General features: G+C 39.7%; 1 protein-coding gene across 1 annotated transcript; it reads left to right on the top strand.

Moving 5' to 3' along the window:
* Positions 1-3,196: 3,196 nt before the first annotated feature.
* Positions 3,197-18,647, top strand: xpnpep2 (X-prolyl aminopeptidase (aminopeptidase P) 2, membrane-bound). The gene is made up of 21 exons (XM_083915017.1): positions 3,197-3,313; positions 3,869-3,930; positions 4,308-4,418; positions 4,523-4,586; positions 5,276-5,380; positions 6,632-6,718; positions 6,885-7,028; positions 8,869-8,970; positions 10,342-10,423; positions 10,530-10,731; positions 12,244-12,333; positions 12,638-12,747; positions 12,913-12,990; positions 14,562-14,633; positions 14,727-14,787; positions 15,037-15,106; positions 15,296-15,400; positions 16,296-16,355; positions 16,483-16,559; positions 16,674-16,763; positions 18,151-18,647. The coding sequence occupies exons 1-21, from the start codon at positions 3,262-3,264 to the stop codon at positions 18,349-18,351; spliced, it is 2,025 nt and encodes a 674-aa protein (XP_083771143.1). The 5' UTR covers positions 3,197-3,261; the 3' UTR covers positions 18,352-18,647.
* The last annotated feature ends 1,114 nt before the right edge of the window (positions 18,648-19,761 follow it).

Here is a 19,761-nt window from a genome sequence, read left to right as displayed (position 1 = left end):
TCTTATCAAAGGCCACAATCTCTTTTACAACTGAGACCTGAGAGCAAATTATGTGTACATAAGATAATAGCAAAACAAATAGTTAAGCTACAGCTCACAATAGGCCGTGGTGTATTGGGATTATATTGCTGTTAAGGCACAGATGCGAAGCGTCAGTGAGCTGTTGCTTTTATAAAACGGTAACAAAGTATGGCAGTGTTAAAGTGGTGGACAGATTCCAATATCAATCGTTTTTACTAACAAAAATGACCCATAAAGCGCCGTTGCTATGGAATGTTGCTTAGTAACGACTGGAAGTCCTGAGCACCTTGCTAAAAAAAGATGAAAGCGGAGTGATAGAGAATTGTGTAAAGGAATTAAACGTCATGGCAGTGATATACAGGTATCAACCAATCATATTGCTTGATTCCAGGTCACAGTACACCTGTACCTGTTCATCACCTGCCCCTTTCATCACAACTGTCTTTTTACTCACTACTTTGGAGATATATGACAAGCACGGATGCCAGTAGCAGATTGTTCTCATAGTTGAACAGTCTAAAGTCCTGTGTCAAAATAAAACACAGTAAAATGAACTCCTTTTTCTCATGGAGCAGCTCAGTCTCTGCACGTTAACATCTGCACATTAGAAGCTTGTATAAATTATCTGCAGCTGTTTGTGAATATGTCAGATGGGTCATGGATGAAGGAAGCTGCTGTGCACATTTCTCTTTCATCCTTTTCAAAGGACCCATCAAATTTCTCTCAGGTCGCCATCAAAGTCAGTCAAAAAATAAAAGAAATGTAAAATGGAGTAAACAGTAAGTCACAATAGACCTACAGCATTATTTCCCCCTGTCTTCTTAAGATGAAAGCATCAACCCTTTTTATTTTTGTTTTTTCTTAAATATGAGCTGCACTGAGCCATGTTTGATTTGGTTTCAAAGCCGCACAGATTTTAAATATGTGCTTCTGCCGCACTGATAAGAAACATCACACATTTTGCAGTGCATCCATGGCCTTTTACTGAATGTGATAATAAACTATCCAACGTTATATCTGGGTCACTTTATATCTAAAAATACTGCTGTGAGCAGTAACAAAGCTTTGAGGGTGACACAGAAGAACTACATTGATTTATGCTTTTAGGAGTCAGACATTAATCAGGAAGTCTTGTATATCCAGCGTCATCTTCATATAATTCACTAGATTTTTAATCATTTATGATACTGTATTTCAAGGTATTTTCTTCCATAAATACAAGCAAATGATAACCAGTTGTACATTAGAATCATCATTCCTCAAACACAGGAATCTGTTTTTAATTAAAAGGGTTAGCAAAGCTCATCTCACATGGTGAAATTAACCTTGTTTAACCTTTATAACTCACTGAGATGTTTTTCAATCTACTCATAATGAAAATGGAGTCATTTAAGATTCACAGCTCTGTGATAGCTGAATATAACTCATGTTTTGTTATTGTGAAGGTCTGCCGGGTTTGTTAGTCATGATGAGCCAGTGGAGCCACCGTAGATCGTACATCAGGTGCACAAACATGAACTATGAAAAATCATAACTCTATTTTTAGAGAGATTTACAAAAAACTAGTTAAAATGGCAGTAAATTAAACACCCACAGTAATGAAAGCAAATGTAAAAAACGTAATCAAATACGTAATGTCATATCTGTACGCTAAATATGAAACTACATCCAGCAGCTGCATTAGCTTAGCTTAGCTTAGCATACAGGCTGGAAGTAAGGGGGAACAGCTAGCCTGCATCTGTCTAAAAAAAAAAACAACATTTCTTGGCTAAGCACACTGAAATCCTAGAGTCACTGCACACCGCCAAGAAATAGTCCCACACATAATCCTTGTGAGACGAGAACTGTTGCTTTTAAAGCCCAGACACTCAACCCGACATTAAAGTGCAACTAGTGGCGCCAAAGGCCAACAGTTGCGTCCTCTCACAGTGTCTTGGCCAAAAAGTTGCACTTGAACACGGCAAAGAGACTACAGCTGATGGCCAAGTAGCATGTGTGTTCTGCCCCTGCGTGAGAGTTTGTATTCGTCGTTCAAAAAGAGAAACCGGACGACTGACAGAAACAGATTCAAAGTGCTAGTTAGCACATTAACAACTCAAACTGATGTTGAAAGTACAAAGGACATTAACTGTGCGGCAGCAAACAACAACAAACAATCATGAACCATTTCTGTTAAAGAGCTCAATGGCAAAAAAAAATAAATCTTACCTGATAGAATAAGTAAGTTTTTAAAGTGCTTGTAGACAAATGTTGTAACCTAAGACAGAGCTAGGCTAGCTGATTCCCTCTTTTTCCAGTCTTTATGCTAAGCTAAGCTCTGCCGCTGCTGGCTGACATGAGAGTGATATCGACATTTTACTCTCGACAAACTCGAAAGCAAAAATGCGTTCATCCCTAAAACAAACTACCTGTTTAAACTGGGAAAGCTTGAAACAACGTCAAACTTATAACAGTAGAATAAAAGAAGACATAAAAATGTTTGTATATGCTGTTGTAATAAATCCTCCCCTTCTCTTCCTCTCCTCATCCTCTTTCTTTAAGCTCTGTGGCAGTTTAGAAGGTTTTAAAAATACTCTTTCTGTGGAAATCTCTGCAGGATTACAATCTCTGGATCAGCAGACACAGATACTCGTACGTGCAAAATTGACAAAAATTCACAATCATGAAACTCTACATCCCATCCCTCAGACAAATAATCTCCGGTCACATTTGCACTGCATGTAAACCAGCCTTGTCCACGTTTTTGAAAGCATCATTGGCAATGCTCATGTCTTATTGTTGCAAAAAAATCCCATTTTAGTTTGATTTTATCATGTGGTAAAGATGACCGTGCATCTCAGTGGGAATTCCCAACCCACAGCCTCTGAGTTGCATCATGATACAATAACAAACACTGTGCAACACATTGAGATTCAGGGAAAGAACACGCGGGCGGTCAGTGTGGCTGGAAACAATGTATTTTAGGTCAGAAAGCAAAGAATTGTTCCTGAGCTCCAAGATCCACTCTCAAAGCCACTGCACATGATTCCTATCTGAGAGCTGCAGGGAGAGAAGATAGTGGCAGAGGAGGAGGAGAGAGAGAGAGAGAGAGAGAGAGAGGACTTACTAGCAGAAACCCACACACAATTTCTCACCACACAACCACACACACTTTCTCACAACCGCTGCATACACATCGGAGCACCTGCTCTGTAGCCACTCTGTCTGTGGATCTGTTCGTGACGGGCTCGCAGTGCCAAGATGCCTTCCTGTGGCTGGTTGTTGTTGGCTCTGTCTGTGGCAGCACTAACAGGTAAAAAGTTCCTCTTTTGTGTCGAGCCTCTGAGACTTTTATTGAGTTCGTTTGCCAGACGCTCCTCATGTATTTAAAATAGCATGCATTAGAGGTTGCCATCTGCTCTTTCCGTGCCTGTCGGTTTACTCATCAGGATTTCTTTGCATGAAATTTCATCTTGGAAGGAGAAAACGTCTCTGTCACAGCCTCTTCCTCTAATATTTAATAATTCATCTGTGAACATGGACTTGATTGAACTACTCTCTTGATTGATTGCATTACTGTTATTAGACAAGTTGCGATTAATATGATTGATATCTTTGTTTATTTTTTTGCACAGCTGCCTTCTTTGAGTGCGTCCAGTGTCCTTTATTGTGACTTTGGGGTTTTTTTTGTGTTGCTTTTAAATCCGGAGCTTTTAAGTTGCATTGATTCTGCAGATTGCTCTGACAGTCACCGCTAAGGGCAGCACTTTACGCTGATCTGAAAACATGCTTACGCCGCTCAGCCCGGTCGCTACTTTGTGTCACTTTCCAAGGTCTTCCCTTTGTCACCGCTTTCTTCTCATTTCAGGAAACGCTGTCAGCATTGTTCCATATGAGCGAACCGAGAGGAACTGCTCTCTGTCCCCGCAGGTGAGTGAATGGAAGCATACAAAGCATACAAATACAAAAAGAAAATTGCAGAAATGACGTCATGTAATTGACCTCAAAGAAGTCATGCAGCATTTTCCCATCATGAAACATGTTGCACGAGTTTTATACAGTTACGGTTAATGATTACTTCTCATGAACTACGGTTAATGATTAGAGGGAGATACAGAAAGGGATGAATCAGCAGTTCTGCTGGCTTTAATTAAATCTAAAGACTTTTCACACACTGCCTGTCTCTCTAACTCTCTCTCTCTCTCTTTCTCTCTCCCTGTGTGTTTGTGTGTGTGTGTGTGTGTGTGTGTGTGTGTGTGTGTGTGTGTGGTGTGTGTGTGTGTGTGGTGTGTGTGTGTGTGTTACAGTACCTCCCCAGCACAGCAGTAAATACCACTCTCTGGCTGCAGGAGTTACGAGCGCAAATGCTTCACATGAATATCTCTGCCTACATTATCCCTGGCACTGACGCTCACCTGGTACATCTGCTCTCTGTCATAATGAATTCATCTGGGTTTAAACCGTATGTGTGTGTGTGTGTGTGTGTGTGTGTTTGAGATGCTAACCTCTGTTTCCCTGTCAGAGTGAGTATATCGCACCACGTGATGCCAGGATGGCCTTCATGACTGGCTTTACAGGCTCCGCAGGTACAATCCCTTCCTGCCTCTAGGTTCTCCTCCTCCTCTTTGTCGTCGTCCTCCTCCTGCTCTCCATCCTCCTCCATCCTCATCCTCCTCCTCCCCATGACTCAACTCCCCACATCTAAGTGCCGCGGTCATGCAGCTCCTCTACTTTCATCCCACATCCTCACCATGCAGCCACCTCCTCGTTCATTTATCTCAGTCGCTTTCACTCGCTGCATCGTTGCACCTTCTCATTCATCGGATGTATTTTCAGGCAATAAGGGAGAACAAGATTAATGATCGCACGTACTTCTTCACTCAGCTGTTGCATGTGTAAGTGGATAAGAAGACGGATGACATCTTAGTAAAGTACTGTTTACATCAGGCCAAATCTACGCCAGACTCCATGAAGAGAAGTCACAATTTCTGGGCCTCCGTGGAGAATGAGACAAAATTTAGATTCAGCTGTTGCTGCGTAAGTTTATCTATCTCATGTGAGGATACAGCAGTGGAATGATAATTGTAAGCCCCGATTATGTTTCTGCCATTCATCACCATGTTGCCATCTCAGTGTTTCTCCTTCCTGTTTCTCACACACCCACATTTTTGAGGATTAGCTGGCCCATCACGCATTGTTCTAAGTCAACTCTGACATTTATAGTCGTGTATAATTCACTGTCAACATTACCCTCTCTGCCGTCCTCTCTCCTCAGGCACTGCAGTAGTTACACAGACCAAGGCCGCTCTGTGGACAGACAGCCGCTACTGGGTTCAAGCTGAGAGACAGATGGACTGCAACTGGGAGCTGGAAAAAGATGGTGGGGGGTTGGGGAGGGGGTGACATTGTGATTACTTGTTATGACAACGCAGGACATACAAATTCCAATCAAATATTTTTGGTTTTGATAATCAAGTCTAAAAACCTCCTGACAAATGCTGCTCCCATTATCAAAGGATTTATATGATAAAAATAGCTCACGAGCAAACTACAAGTCGCTGCATGTTTTTTCTCACTGAAACACTTTTAACACTGATACATTAAGGAAAACGTGTAGGGATGAAACAGTATGAACATTTGAAATCAGTCTTATCGTGGTGTTGTTAAAATGTGTCGAAAAAAACAACTGACACAAACCAGGTTTTATACCGAAAACCACAAAATAAACTCGGCCTTTCACATCGATCTTCTTCCTTTCAGACAAAGTAGTCGTCTTCAGTCAAGTTTCCATCGCCACTCTCTTAGAAACCAAAATACGACCGCACTTCAGACTTTCTTAGAAGGCTGAACAATCTCTGGTGCGGTCACAGCGCTGACAAATAACAAACATCTGTGAGACGGTTAAGTAAGTGCAGTAATCAAACACAATTTGAATGACAGCTAAGATTCAAAAACGGTAATACTACGTGTCAGGTATTTTTCCACGGTTTATCATTAAACCGTTTCATCCCGTATGACTTGAATCGTCAGTGGAGGATTTGTACGGTGGCAAAAAAAACTTGATGCAAAGATACAACACATACGTACACAATACAACAGTTATCTCTGGGGCTGTAAAAATAATTTACATTTTATTGGAGTTATTGGCTTCACCTTCATCCTTTTACAGAGAGCATGTTCATGACTTAGTGCTGTTATTGTGTACACATTACCTCCTTCATTTACATTTACATATGTGTTTGTGGTTCAGTTGTTGAATGTGTTTTTGAATTTCTTTGCCTTTTTTTAAAGGATAAGGCTGGTGAAGTTATATGTTTCTGTATGTTTTGCCCATCTGTTTGGGGGAGATTCTTTAGTGACCAGTTTTTAAAGAGTTACTTCTTCAGTGGGAACAAATGTGCTTGAGGGTGAGTGTCACAGACAGGGGCAGCTGATAGAAACTATATTGTGTAATCAGTTTTTATTGTTTGATCTTCAAATCCAAATTTTTCTTCTCATTTGATTTAATACACATCTAATTTCTATGATGTATCACAATATTCAGCAAAGGCAGATCAACTGGATTTATTCTGTCACCTCCTCTGAAATAAGAAAAATAACGTAAGTCTGTTATGTGTGTGATGTCCTCCAGTGTCCATCAGCAGTGTAGCCGAGTGGCTGATCTCCGAGGTCCCGACAGGCGGCGAGATCGGCTTTGATCCCTTCCTCTTCTCCCTCAGTAAGTCTCTGTTCTCCATCCATCCTGTCAGTCCAGGTTAACATAAATAAAGTGCTTGCCCATGTAGATGGAAAATTATCGATGGAGCTTCCAGACGCCACACAGGCTGTTTGCTTGCGATTGATTCGCCTCAGTGTGTGCAATCATCTGCAATTTCCTCCATTAGAAACTCAGGGGGACTACAGCATCAATCTGGAGTCGAGCAATCGCAGCCTCAAGTCCATTCCCGATAACCTGGTCGACCACGTGTGGAAGGGAAGACCGTCCATCCCGCCTGACAACCTCACCCGCCTGCCCGACAGAGTCATACGTGGGTGATATGTCTGTATTGTACACACACACTTCAGTCTGTTAGTCTGCCTGTGTGGTGGGGCTCTTTATCTATGTGCTGATAAATACCTGCAAACTGGACAGAAAGCAATAAGCGGCTCCGCAAACAGCCATTAACAGCCTGTTCATGTTTTTATGGCTGTCTGACAGATCAAATACTAACTCTGAAAGAATGGAAAAGCCTCGAGAAAAGGAAGTAGTCTGGACGACTGTGGACTTGTCAGTCTTTATGGTCAGGGAATAGGCAAATGGAGAGCATCATAAACCTAATGGTGTGTGTGTGTGTGTGTGTGTGTGTGTGTGTGTGTGTGTGTGTGTGTGTGTGTGTGTGTGTGTGTGTGTGTGTGTGTGTGTGTGTGTGTGTGTGTGTGTGTGTGTGTGTGTGTGTGTGTGTATGTGTGTGTGTGTGTGTGTGTGCGTGTGTTTTAAGTGAGTCTTTTATAAAAGCTGTGTCATAGTTTGGATATGAAAGCTTTGGCAGTCGGGTAGAGTTCTTAAAGTGATGATCACTTTGCAGACGACAGGAATGTCAAAGGAAAATCACTAATGTGTGTCTGCACTAAGTGGAAGCATCACATTTACAGAAGTCACTACTTTTGACATCCTTAGAGCTGCGCTAATCAATATTTTTATATGAACAATGGGTCAATCGACCAAAAGATGCTATAAACCCACTGTACCCACTATCGGTTCAGCACCAAACGGCCCACAGACACAGAAGTCTGTAACTTTCTGTGAAAAGTATGTTTTTTTCATATTTGCTGAAACTGTCACTATATCCTGGCAGCACAATGAGACGGACGATCTGTGATTTTACCGCGCCTGACCTACAGAAACCAATCAGAGCAGAGGAGTCTCTGGTGCAAACTGTGAAACTAGGCAACGCTGATCAGTTTTCAGAAACATACTTTAGTGTGCTGTGTGGACACTTCGTCAGAGGCTCCTCGGCTCTGATTGGTTGTTAGGGTGCGGTGGAATAAAGCAGAGGTCTTCAGGAACATAGTGAGAGGACCCTGAGAGCAGGAGCAGCAGGTGGACGTGGGGATACATGACTCATTCATAAGTCGTCTCATTGTGCTGTCAGGATATAGAGACAGTTTTAGCAAACATGGAAAAAAAAAAAAAGTTATCAACTTCAGCTTTAACATGAAGTCAAGCATTTAAAAGCTTAATGGTCAAACTATTTCATGGAGACCAAACAAAGCTGAAAGGAGAGAGTTTTGGGTACAAACAAGACTCCAAATGAACAATATTGTTACTCTGTCTAGGGCTGGGTACAAAATTTCAATACCTTTAAGCAAAGACCAAATTGCCTCCACGGTATCCAGTATCAAAATGTATGGTTTGTCATTCAAGTCATGTTTGTACCAAGATCTCCTAATGCTGCTGATTGAGGCATGCAGGAAAAACACTACATTATGCAGAGAGACAGGATGTGTGTGCGTGTGTGCGTGTGTGTGTGTGTGTGTGTGTGCGTGTGTGTGTGTGTGTGTGTGTGTGTGTGTGTGTGTGTGTGTGTGTGTGTGTGTGTGTGTGTGTGTGTGTGTGTGTGAGTGTGTGAGTTGTATATTGAAAGGCTTGACTACATGTGTTAGTTTCACAGGAGCTGAAAAATACAAATAAAGATTTGTAGCGTAATGTCATAATTACTTTAAAAATATGTATTTTATAATAGTGGTTGTGCTGCCCCCTTAAGGAAAACAAAATCAATGAACACAGGTTTACAGTAATAGGAATTAACATACATAACATGGACGTACATAATAAACTCAACGTCCAACAGAAATGAGCATCGAGTTTTGATTTGTGTGTGTTTGCAGAAAGGTCCTGGCAGACGAAAGTGCAGCAAATACGGAACGAGATAAGAAACAATCCATACGAACCAACTGCTCTTCTGCTGTCAGCGCTGGATGAAACCGCCTGTAAGTACCTCAGACTTTTAAAACATCATGGTGATGATTTAGAAAAATCAATATAAAACCACAACTGAAATTCGCTGAAAAACACAGTTGGTGTGAACTTCATTAATGTGAGTTTATAGTTGTTGTAGTTCACCATAGAAACCGATTTGCTCATCAAGACAATTTATTTAGAAGAATTATTACTTTATTAGTCCCGCAAGGGGAAATTTTTTTCACTCTGTTATTATTCAGGTTACACACACACAGGCCCGAAATACACACACATGTACAAACAGGACCATTATACATGCAATTAATGGAGAGATGTTAGAGCGAGGTGGCTGCCAATAGATCTGCGTCTGAGCAATTTCGGTGCCTTGCTCAACAGCATCTCAGCAGTGCCCAGGAGATGAACTGGCACCTCTACAGCCACCAGTCCACGCTCCATTCATGGTCCACACAGGGACTCGAATCGACGACCCTAGGGTTCCCAGCCGAGTCACCTATGGACTGAGCTACTGCAGCGCTAATTTAGATAAATTGGAAAAAATACTTAAATGTGCAGAACTACAGCCCACTATTAAAATCAGTGCAAAAAGAAGATTATTTTAAACATAATGTGTTCAGTATTGCCTTTAGAAAAGACGCATTCAAAACACAAAATGTAGTAATATTGAAGAAAAAATGCTTAAATTATCAGTAGTGACGAAAAAACAGTGGTTTGAAAATAAAATAATAAGATTGATAATATTAAAACAGGACACAGAAAAGATTCAAAAATGGCGTAAAAGTCCCAAATGGTTGGTTACCTCGTGGCTGCAGGGCGCAAAATGGCCGCTTAGCTTTAATGTCACCAGTGTGCATCAAAATGAAACGACAGGAGACGAACAAAGCATGAATAAAACTACTGCTTTCAGGAGGAAACAGTAGCCTGAGGAGACGCAGTCTGACGTGAAGGCTTATGAATTCAGTAATCACACTGACAGGAAGTGTACCTGTAATACAAAGTGACACAAAATATAGGAAACAGACGACAGATGTGTTTTTTAAATGGGCAACGCTCTTATGATAGAAGAAGAGGCACAGTGAGGCAAAGAGGCTGATATACAGTTAACATTATTTTAATTATAATTCTTTATTATCAGCAGTAATCACATTTTTAAACTGATTTCATGAGCACAAGATGTTCTAAGCGTCTTTCTAATAACCACCGCAGCAGCACCTCTGTGTTTCAGACCTTTCCTGACTTCAGATTTGTGAATTAGCGAGTCTGTTTTCAATAGCAGGGGCACAGAAGAAGTCACGTCTGTCACACAGAAGCGATATAAACAGCAGGTGGATGCAGCAGATCACGTGAATGACAGTCAGGTTGCGTGTGTCTTTGATTTTTAGGGCTGTTCAATCTGCGTGGCAGCGACATCCCGTACAACCCCTTCTTCTACTCCTACACTCTGCTCACATTGGATCAGATCTGGTGAGTCCATTTTTCAGTGATTACATGTGTGATTATTTTGTTGTCCTTTGTCCCTCACATACACAAGGATATAAAGACATTTAACATCTTGTCCACATCCCCCCAGGCTCTTCCTCCACACGGACAGAGTGACAGAGGAACTGAGGGCGTACCTGAACGCCTCCTGTAACGGGCCTCTCTGTGTGCAGCTAAAAAGCTACGACACTGTCCGAGATCATCTGAAGACGTATGTGGCGGGGGCTGGGGTCAAAGTGTGGATCGGCACAGAGTACACAAACTACGCACTTTATGAGCTCATTACACCAGAGGTATGCGGACATTTTATTTCATTAAGTTTACTTTACTCCACTGGACCTTTTCACCAGCCAGCTGCTTTAACACGTAATAATTTATTCATTATTTATATCTGCAACTGTTTAATATCATTGTGTGCAATACTGCAATAATAACACAATAATAATACAACTGTGCAATACCCCAGTTTGCCTGTGATATACTCCTTTATTATATTAATACTGCATCTACGTTATATTGTATAATACTTCATTTTCATTTCAGCCCTGTTCATTTTTAAACTCTTGTATAAGGTGTATTGTAGTGTACGTATTTCACATATCATCTTATATATCTCTATCTCCAACGTATTGTAACTTTAGTGATGCACATTTTTTTTATTAATTTACAGTTCCAATTTCTTGCTTCTATTTACAAATACAAGTTTATATTTACTGCAGCAGAATGTGCATAATTATACATCTCTTATTCTATTTTATCCATTGTTTCTATTCAGTGTAATTGTTCATTCTTATCATTTCTCTTATATTTTTTCTATTTAAAAACAGAGAAAATGTATCAATAAAGTATTTCTATTTTATTCTGTTCTGATTCAATGCATTGCACTGTGTAAATAAGTACAATGACAGTATAATAATCTGTATTTTTGCAGCTGTATTGAGTCGCTTCATGGCCGCTGCTGCAAATCAGGAATAGATATTTTTGATGTTGTGGACAAAATCCAGCTGCACTAATTACTGTTTTTCTATGAACAATGAATCAAAGGAGAATGTTTAATGTGAATGTGGTCACTCGGGGTGAAAAACCCACAAAGATTTATCACCAGACTGCAGTAACCGTCAGCTTTACGGAGAGTTTCAACATCGTGAAAGAGACAAATATCTAGTTAGTGGAAACAAAAACAAAGCTTAAAGGAGAGTGAACGTCAGACACAATGTCACTCAAAATATATGCTGCTCTGTGTTTGCTGGATGTGTCAACAAGTTCGCTGTAATAACTTCCTTATTGCAGGCAAATAAAAGTCTATGATACTTAACACATTAATGAATTACAAATGCGATCAGCAGATGTAAAAATCTCATGTTAGGCTGTGAATTAAAATGCGGTCGCATGATCGTCACCAACACTAACTCGTTTCCGGGTTTTAGGCCTTCCTCTATAAGGTGATAATGTGTCAGTGTTGTGTTTACAGCTTGTCTCACTGCCCCCAAGTGGCCAAAAAAAATCAAGTTATGCAGGTTTAAGTTATTATTTATTATATTTTTGTTTGCTGATCGCCTACAGTAGATGTACAGTCTTCCAAAAACGTCTTCCAGATACGAAATAACTCCTTAGTCCTGTTAAATAATATTAATCCATGCAGTGTTTGAAAGTCAGTGCTCAAAACAGTTTTTACTGGGAATATTTTCAGAAATGTCTGCCCTCCTTTTTATAATGAGAGGACACGGCCTCTCTAGGAATGAAGAGCATTAAAGGATCTATTATTTTGTGTTAATTGTTTGTTTTGTGTTTTTTGCATCATGTAGGAGAAGCTCATGACAAGCTCCTACTCTCCTGTGTTGACGACCAAAGCAGTGAAAGATGAGACTGAGCAGCGAATCTTGAGGGACGCTCACGTACGTCATGTGCACACAGACACACTCAGGTTATACACAACCACACCTCCATGTACATGCACACATGAGCACACATAGAGCTCACATCTGCTGTAGATCTCTGACTTCACTGTCAAATCGGTGGGACATATATGAATCGTTTTCATCGAGAGCTTGAACACTTCAGTGAACGCAAACCCTGATACATTTGTTATCCTGTCCAAAGATGCCCAAACAGCCGTGCAACATGTCATGTAAAATTTTCAGTCTGTGTGTTTTTGCGTTGCCGTGATTGATGCCGAGACTCTCTCTCGGCTCTGTGTAGGTGAGGGATGCGGTCGCGGTCATCCAGCTGCTGATGTGGCTGGAGAAGGCAGTGCCAGAAGGGAAAGAGACCGAGCTGACTGCTGCAGAATACGTTAATACGTGTCGCAGGTGAGTGCACACGAGATGGAGGAGAGCTGAGAGACAGTATTTGCTGAACATGTGCTTTGCTACTTCAGGAAAGTCAGAATAAGAGTGTTTTAGAGATAAGAAAACATGTTATAAAATCAGAATAGTTGTCCTTATCACAGTTAAGTAATATAAACATCATTACAGCGAACAGAAAGACAGCAGAGGCCCAAGCTTTGAGACGATCTCTGCAAGTGGACCAAATGCTGCACTTGCTCACTACAGGTGAGATTTATTCATATTCTTCCTCTTCTTACTGACTTCTTCTTTATAATTTATATAAAACATATACAGTTTATAATGATCTCTTCTCTGCCTTAAGCCTGCAACATTCTTAAAGGACCGTACAGGGTTCGTACGGGTGCTTGAAATCCATGAAAATGCTTGAATTTTAACGTTGGATTTTAGATAAAGTGCTGGAAAATGCTTTGAATTGAATCCACATTTCTTTCACAACAAATAGCTATAGAACAGAAATATAGTTTAAACAATTTTAGTTGTTTATAACATAATTCCATCTCTTTTAAGGTGATTTTAATGAAAATAATGATAATTTTCAATATCTATATGTATTCGTAGAGATATGTAATTAACCACAACTGTAAGGTGCTGGAAAAGCTTGAACATGGACCGTGAAAGTGCTTGAATTTGACCTCAGAAAAGGTGAACGAACCCTGACCGCAGGAGTGGTTTTGGATGTGGTTCCTACGTTACTGCTGAACCTTTTTCGAACACCTCTTGTTGTTGGTGTCTTTGAGAGTGAACTGCTGGTGATCATCTGTCATTAGGATGAACATGGCCACTGTAGTTTATTTTGAGTATATCCCATGTGCATTGTCCTTTTGTATAATTCACCAAATGTGTATAAACATCAATCAAATACACGATTTTCTCCAGTTTCAGTAACGTTTGCTATTACAGTGCTGAGCTGTTTTTGTAAAATTACTGAATTTAATTTAATTTGTGAACGGTTTTTCATTTTCAGAAGGAGGAACAGGCTAAGGGCTCAATCCCACAGACAGGATAGAGACACATTCTTGTGGCCTTGGAGTTTAACATCCTGGTCATAAAATCACAACGCCCCCAGTTTCCAATCTGGCTGGAGACCTTTGTTGTTTGTCATCCCCCTCTTGCTCTCGGCTCATTTCCTGTGAGCTCTCCAATGGACGATATCTAATAAAGGCAAAAGGAAAAAATGCCTCCAAAAATATTTGAAAGAAATGGAAAACAAAAAAACACCTAAGAGATATCTACAAAAGAGAAAGTTCAGCAGCAATTATTAGCAGCTAATGTGCTAAACCTTTTAAAACACACACACACGCGTTAGAACTGGAGCCGTGCAACGGCAAGAATCTGCCGATACACTGTTTGTATCATGATACAGGGGTTTCAATTCAATATATTGCAATATGTTGTGATACTGTAAGCAAGGTGACATATTGTGAAAACAAATCTAATTTGATTTCGTGTCATAGTACACAGAACACAGCAGCGTACGCATACGTTTTTACGTTGGAGTGTAAGAGTCAAACGGCTGAAGATACGTTATAACTCTGCTTTCTATAAACAACACAGAATGAACCACTACATGCAAAGATTCAATGTTAACCTGAGAGTGTGAATGTTTCGAGGGCCATTTTCTGTGCACGTAAACCACAAATCAAAAAACCAGAATCACAAAAACAATATATTATGATACTGAAGTGTATGTTTTCATTTACACCCCCATTAAAACTACCTGAGAAGCTGCAGCGCTGCTACAATTTCCTGTTTTTTGGGTTGTTGTTTTTTTAAAGCCCTACAAACGAAACGAATAGGAGGTTGACGGTTGATGAGATGTACCTGGTGGACTCTGGCGGACAGTATCTGTGAGTTAAAACACACTCTGCTCACAGACTCTCCAGTTTCACGTCACATCTGTTGCATTTGAAATGAGTCGTCGTGTCTTTCACTACTACCAGAGACGGGACCACCGACATCACTCGGACAGTTCACTGGGGGACACCCACACCGATGCAAAAGGTAGCACTTTAGATATGAAAGTGTGAATGTTTGAAGGGACACGGCTAATCATCCACACTAAAGTTAATCAGCTGAGTTTCTTTGTCTCTGTTTTTATCTTATTGACATTATTTTAGTAGGCAAGAAACCTTTTTTATTTGACTTTTGGCCGTAAAAATCTCTGCAGTAATGTTCTTTCAAAAACCTTAATTAAAAGTATTCCTTTGAAATAGTCTTTCTCTATCAGTAACAACACATGTCGCTTCACAGGAGGCCTTCACTCGAGTGCTCATGGGAAACATTGAGATATCTCGAACCGTCTTCCCCTCAGGGACAAGAGGTGGGAATAAAAAAAAACATTCTTGTTGTTTTAAATGAGATTTAAAACCCTGAAACCTCTCCTACTTCCACCACTAGAGAGCCCTGTTTCTCCACTTTGTGACCCACTTTTCTTTCTATCATTTTGAGTGGATGAATTACAGAAAAGTGTTTAATTAAAGCTCCCTGTGTGGCTTTTGTTCATCAACAGGTGTGAACATGGAGATGCTGGGTCGCAGGGCATTGTGGGAAGTGGGCCTGAACTATGGCCACGGCACAGGCCATGGTGTTGGAAACTACTTCGGAGTTCATGAGTGTATGCTTTCTTTTTAATGTTTTATTCAACAGCAGGAGGAAATAGATTAATGCATTCAATGAAGTGACTTCTTCATCTTTAAAGGTTAAATCCACCCCACTAAAACAGAGTTCAGGCAGATTTCAGTGATCTGTGATAAAAGCATTGTGATTATGATGCACGAGAGGCTGTTTTACATCAAATTGAACGCTGTTACACCGTGGTGCGATTATTGTAACTAAAGATTCATCTGCCATTTTCTCAATTAACTGTTAAAATGTCACAAAAAGTAGAAAAAATGTCCACCACAGTTTCATCTTTGAATGTCTTGATTTGTCGGATCGACAGTCACAACAAACACACATTAAATTCACGGTGATTTAAAAACATCCTCACACCAGAGAAGCTGCGACAAAGTTTGAAGTTTTCTTTTAAAAAATGACTTAACTGATCAGTTGATTTTCAAAATAGTTGCTGATTAATGGAGTAATTGATTAAACAAGTTGAATGTACACAAATTAATTTTGCTTTGTTAGATACAGAACAAGGATAATTGAAGAATGACAAATGGAAGTTAATATTATTGTTATTATTACTATAAAGATATTAGGTTAAATATTTCAGTACGTGTTATTTCAGTAATATTTATTAAAAAGGGGTGGAATTAAATACGTTTATACTTCTTCCCACTCCTTTTCAGATAAACAGAATTTATATTTTTTCAGTTTACTTTGTTATACTTTGTTATTGTACATTTACTTTTCCTTTTCTTTATGACTGCCTATTAATGTATGATAATTTTGTTTTTTCACATATTCGAAATAAACTCTCTAAACTAAACAAAAAAAAAAACTAAAATATTTGTAAGGTTTGTCATCCCTTGTTTTTCTATATTTTAATAACTTTATAATTCCAGGGCCAGTCGGCTTTCAGAGCAACAACATCCCCTTCAGAACCGGCATGTTCACGTCCATAGGTGAGATCTTCTTTTCCAGAATAAATCCACAGATAAAAACACGACATAATGATCATTTTTAAGGATGATGATCTTTGCATTTCATGGCTCAAATGTGAAACCAAAACGGACAATCCTTTTCTTTAAGAACCTGGATATTACAAGGAGAACGACTTTGGGATCCGGATTGAAGACGTGGTTGTGATCGTACCTGTGAATACAAAGGTAGACACAAAACAACCTTACTGATAATCCAGAATCATGTCAGGGATTTCCCCTTTTTAATGAACGATATAAGCAAAGGTAATTTCTTGGTGAATGTGCTTTTGTTTCCCTCAGTTCGGCCATAACTACCTGACCTTTGACACCGTGTCACTGGTTCCATACGACAGAAAACTGATTGACACCTCGCTGCTCAGCTCGGAGCAGGTAAGACGTCATATTCGACTAAATGATCAATTGTGTATTGACAAGTTACAGTAATTTCACCATCATTTCCTTTAAAAAACAGAGATATAAAACATGTTACCCAACACCTTAAATATATTTCCAGTTACAAGTTATAATGCTAGTTTACTTCCCCAAAGAAAAAATCAGTTTCCTATTTTAATCTGCATCCTTAGAGCTGCGCTAATATAGAGTGTTTGATACCAACCAAGTCTTTCGTTTTCCTGCTTTAAGAGCGCTGGTTTCCTCTAAAATCCCCCGTTTAAACTTCAGGTCGAAGTTTCGGACGTCAGAACCTTCTTTGAGAAAACAAAACCACGTGTGACATTAACTTCTGTTTTCTTTCTCTTTATCTAACGAGTGAATGTTTTTTTTTCACATCAACTTTCGTGGCACTTCACCCACAGTCTTGAGATCTTGTACATTACTTGAGTGTTTGTCATTTTATGCTACGTTTTAAATATTGTACTTTTTGAGTTTGCTATATTAAATACAGCTATAGTTGCTGATGACTTTGAAGATTAATCAGAGAACATGAAATAGGCGTACAATGCATAAAAAAGTAGTTCAAATTAGCTACACCTGGAATAGCTGCAACAACAACAAACAAAAAAAGCTCCTTTCACATTAATGCAACAAAAATAACAGTTTAATAAGGTATATTATAATTATTTAGCTGTTAATATTTTTGCTTAAGTATGAATTTGATTGGAGCACTTTAACTTGTAATGGAGTATTTTATATTTCTCTACCGGTACTTTTACTTAAGAAACATCATGAGTACTTATTCCACCACTGTCGGCATAGTAATGTTGTTTTTTGACATATTTTTGTCCATAACTCAAGAGTTTAATCGTGAATCATAAATCCAAGAGGTTAAAGGTCAACTTCACTGTGACATCATAATCGTTCTATCTATTATTTGACGCCATAACTCAGGAACAGAAGCGGAGACATTTTGTCGGATGCTGAATCGTGACACTAATCATGAAACTGTGGTGATTGTTGTGAGTGCTGGCAGGTTGAAGAGATATGTGTGAAGCAGCAATGTTTTGCAAAAAAATACACTTAATACCTTAAATTATATTCTTTCAAAGTCTCCACTTCATATATGATTTAAGCCTGGACAGTTTGGATTTAAACTGCAACTTAATTTAACTAGTTTGATTAAATGACCAAGTGACAGAACAGAACAGAAGTGATCCAAGAATTGATCCCTGTGGAACACCTTATTTGACCTTAGACCAGGAAAATGCAGTGTTATTATATATTTATATTTATTTCTGTGTACTGTTGATACTTGATACCTGTTTATGTGCAACTTTAGGCTTGTTTATAACTTTCATTGACTGGTATTTTCACTCTCCAGCTTCAGTGGCTCAATAAATACTATGAGACAATCCGGAAGCTGGTGGGTCCTGAGCTGGACAAACAGGGGAAACATGCGGAGAAGGAGTGGATGCTCAAACACACAGAGTCCTTCATGATGTCTGGATCTCCTGCCTCTGCCTGTTCCTCGTCGCTGACCCTCATTGCTCTCGCCGTCGCTCTCCTCCACATCACCCTCTAAACATCTTCGTCCCTCTTGCACATTCACAGCAGACTTGACGCTAAGGTTACCCCTATGCAGTCTCTGTTGAGCAGCTAAACCAGGTCGGGAGATGCACTGCAATTTACAGTAGCATTTTTTTTAATTAAAGGATTTTATTTGTTTGGTAATTTAATTGGGTGTTAAATGACTGATGTGGTGTTTTAACATTTAAAACGAGCTGTTGTGTGATTTTTGATGTTGGCTTTTGTTTTGTTTTTAATCTGGACATTTTTATGACCTGCTGATATAATTTCTATTTTATTAAAGTAACACTCTTTAAAACAAAGGTGTGGACACGACTTATGAATGTTATGACTTTTTTGACTTGACAAATTTATAAAAGTTTTGCAGCTCAGTTTGGAAAGCTCTGTAGGGAACCCTTAAGGGGGTCATCCCTATGTTTCCTTGTCGCATAAGCCTCAGCCTTGGCGGGTTTAATTCAGCATTTTGGTACGGCTAGAGGTAACGGTTAGGGTGAGGGGCAGGGTAAGGGTCTACATAAGCCTATTTGTCGGGGAACTAGGCACTGATTGTGGAAGAAATATCAGGGGAAAAATAGGACCCTTTCTGTGAACAGCAGGGAACATCTGAAGTCACAAACAAAGCGGGGAACAAAGGTATGCTACCCTTTTACCTACTGCACTTCAGGTTCTTACTCAACTCATATTCTACTACGCAAGGTTTTCACACTACTACATTTCAGAGGGAAACACAGCTAGTTACTTCAATTTAGAAAATATGATGCATCATTTCCTGGATTAACCCCAAAGTAGGCTTCAAGTATTTAAAATTAGCTCTTTTGAGCAGGTTTCTACCCGACTTCCTAGACATCGTTGTCAAAAGTAATGCTGCATAAAAAGTACAGGTAAAAGTATTAGGTACACTTCTTATGACAGCTCCCATTCAATTGTGCGCATACTGGACGAAGACGCCACTGCAGTAATGGCACCACCGCTAGATGTCGAAACACACAAACGGCTCACCATTCGTCTATACTCAAGAGGCCGCGGCCTCAGTGTTGTCATGGAGATATGACCTAAACATACAGACTATAATGTTTTTTGGAACAGGCCTTAAATAGGTTTAATGATGCAGTGAAAACGGCCTGTTTAACATGGGGGTCAATAAGAAACTGCTCAATTATGAAACTGCCCCTAGTGGACTCTTGGAGAACTGAAGTTTTTGGCACTTCCTGACTGGATCAAGCAGGAAGTCGCTGCGGTGGGGGCTTTGTTTGAACATTGTTGGAAACATTTGGGATAATTTGAGTTGACAGCCTAATATAAAACATAGGTCTAGTTATGAGAACAGTTCATTTGAATGTAGGAAAGTTGCATAATTGTACATGTAAACAGCTGTGAGCCGATCTTGCGGTTTTCTTCTTCCACA

Source organism: Echiichthys vipera (assembly GCF_963691815.1).
Source record: "Echiichthys vipera genome assembly, chromosome: 6".
In the NCBI taxonomy this organism is placed as follows: domain Eukaryota; kingdom Metazoa; phylum Chordata; class Actinopteri; order Perciformes; family Trachinidae; genus Echiichthys; species Echiichthys vipera.
Note: the sequence above shows the minus strand (reverse complement) of the source record. Positions and strands in the feature narration are given on the sequence as shown.

Excerpts from the sequence above, each read along its gene's own strand:
- xpnpep2 (XM_083915017.1), top strand. The coding sequence starts at position 3,262 with ATGCCTTCCTGTGGCTGGTTGTTGTTGGCTCTGTCTGTGGCAGCACTA. Across the intron at positions 10,424-10,529 it reads CTCACATTGGATCAGATCTG|GCTCTTCCTCCACACGGACA; the intron begins GTGAGTCCATTT and ends ACATCCCCCCAG. Across the intron at positions 16,356-16,482 it reads CGGCATGTTCACGTCCATAG|AACCTGGATATTACAAGGAG; the intron begins GTGAGATCTTCT and ends CTTTTCTTTAAG.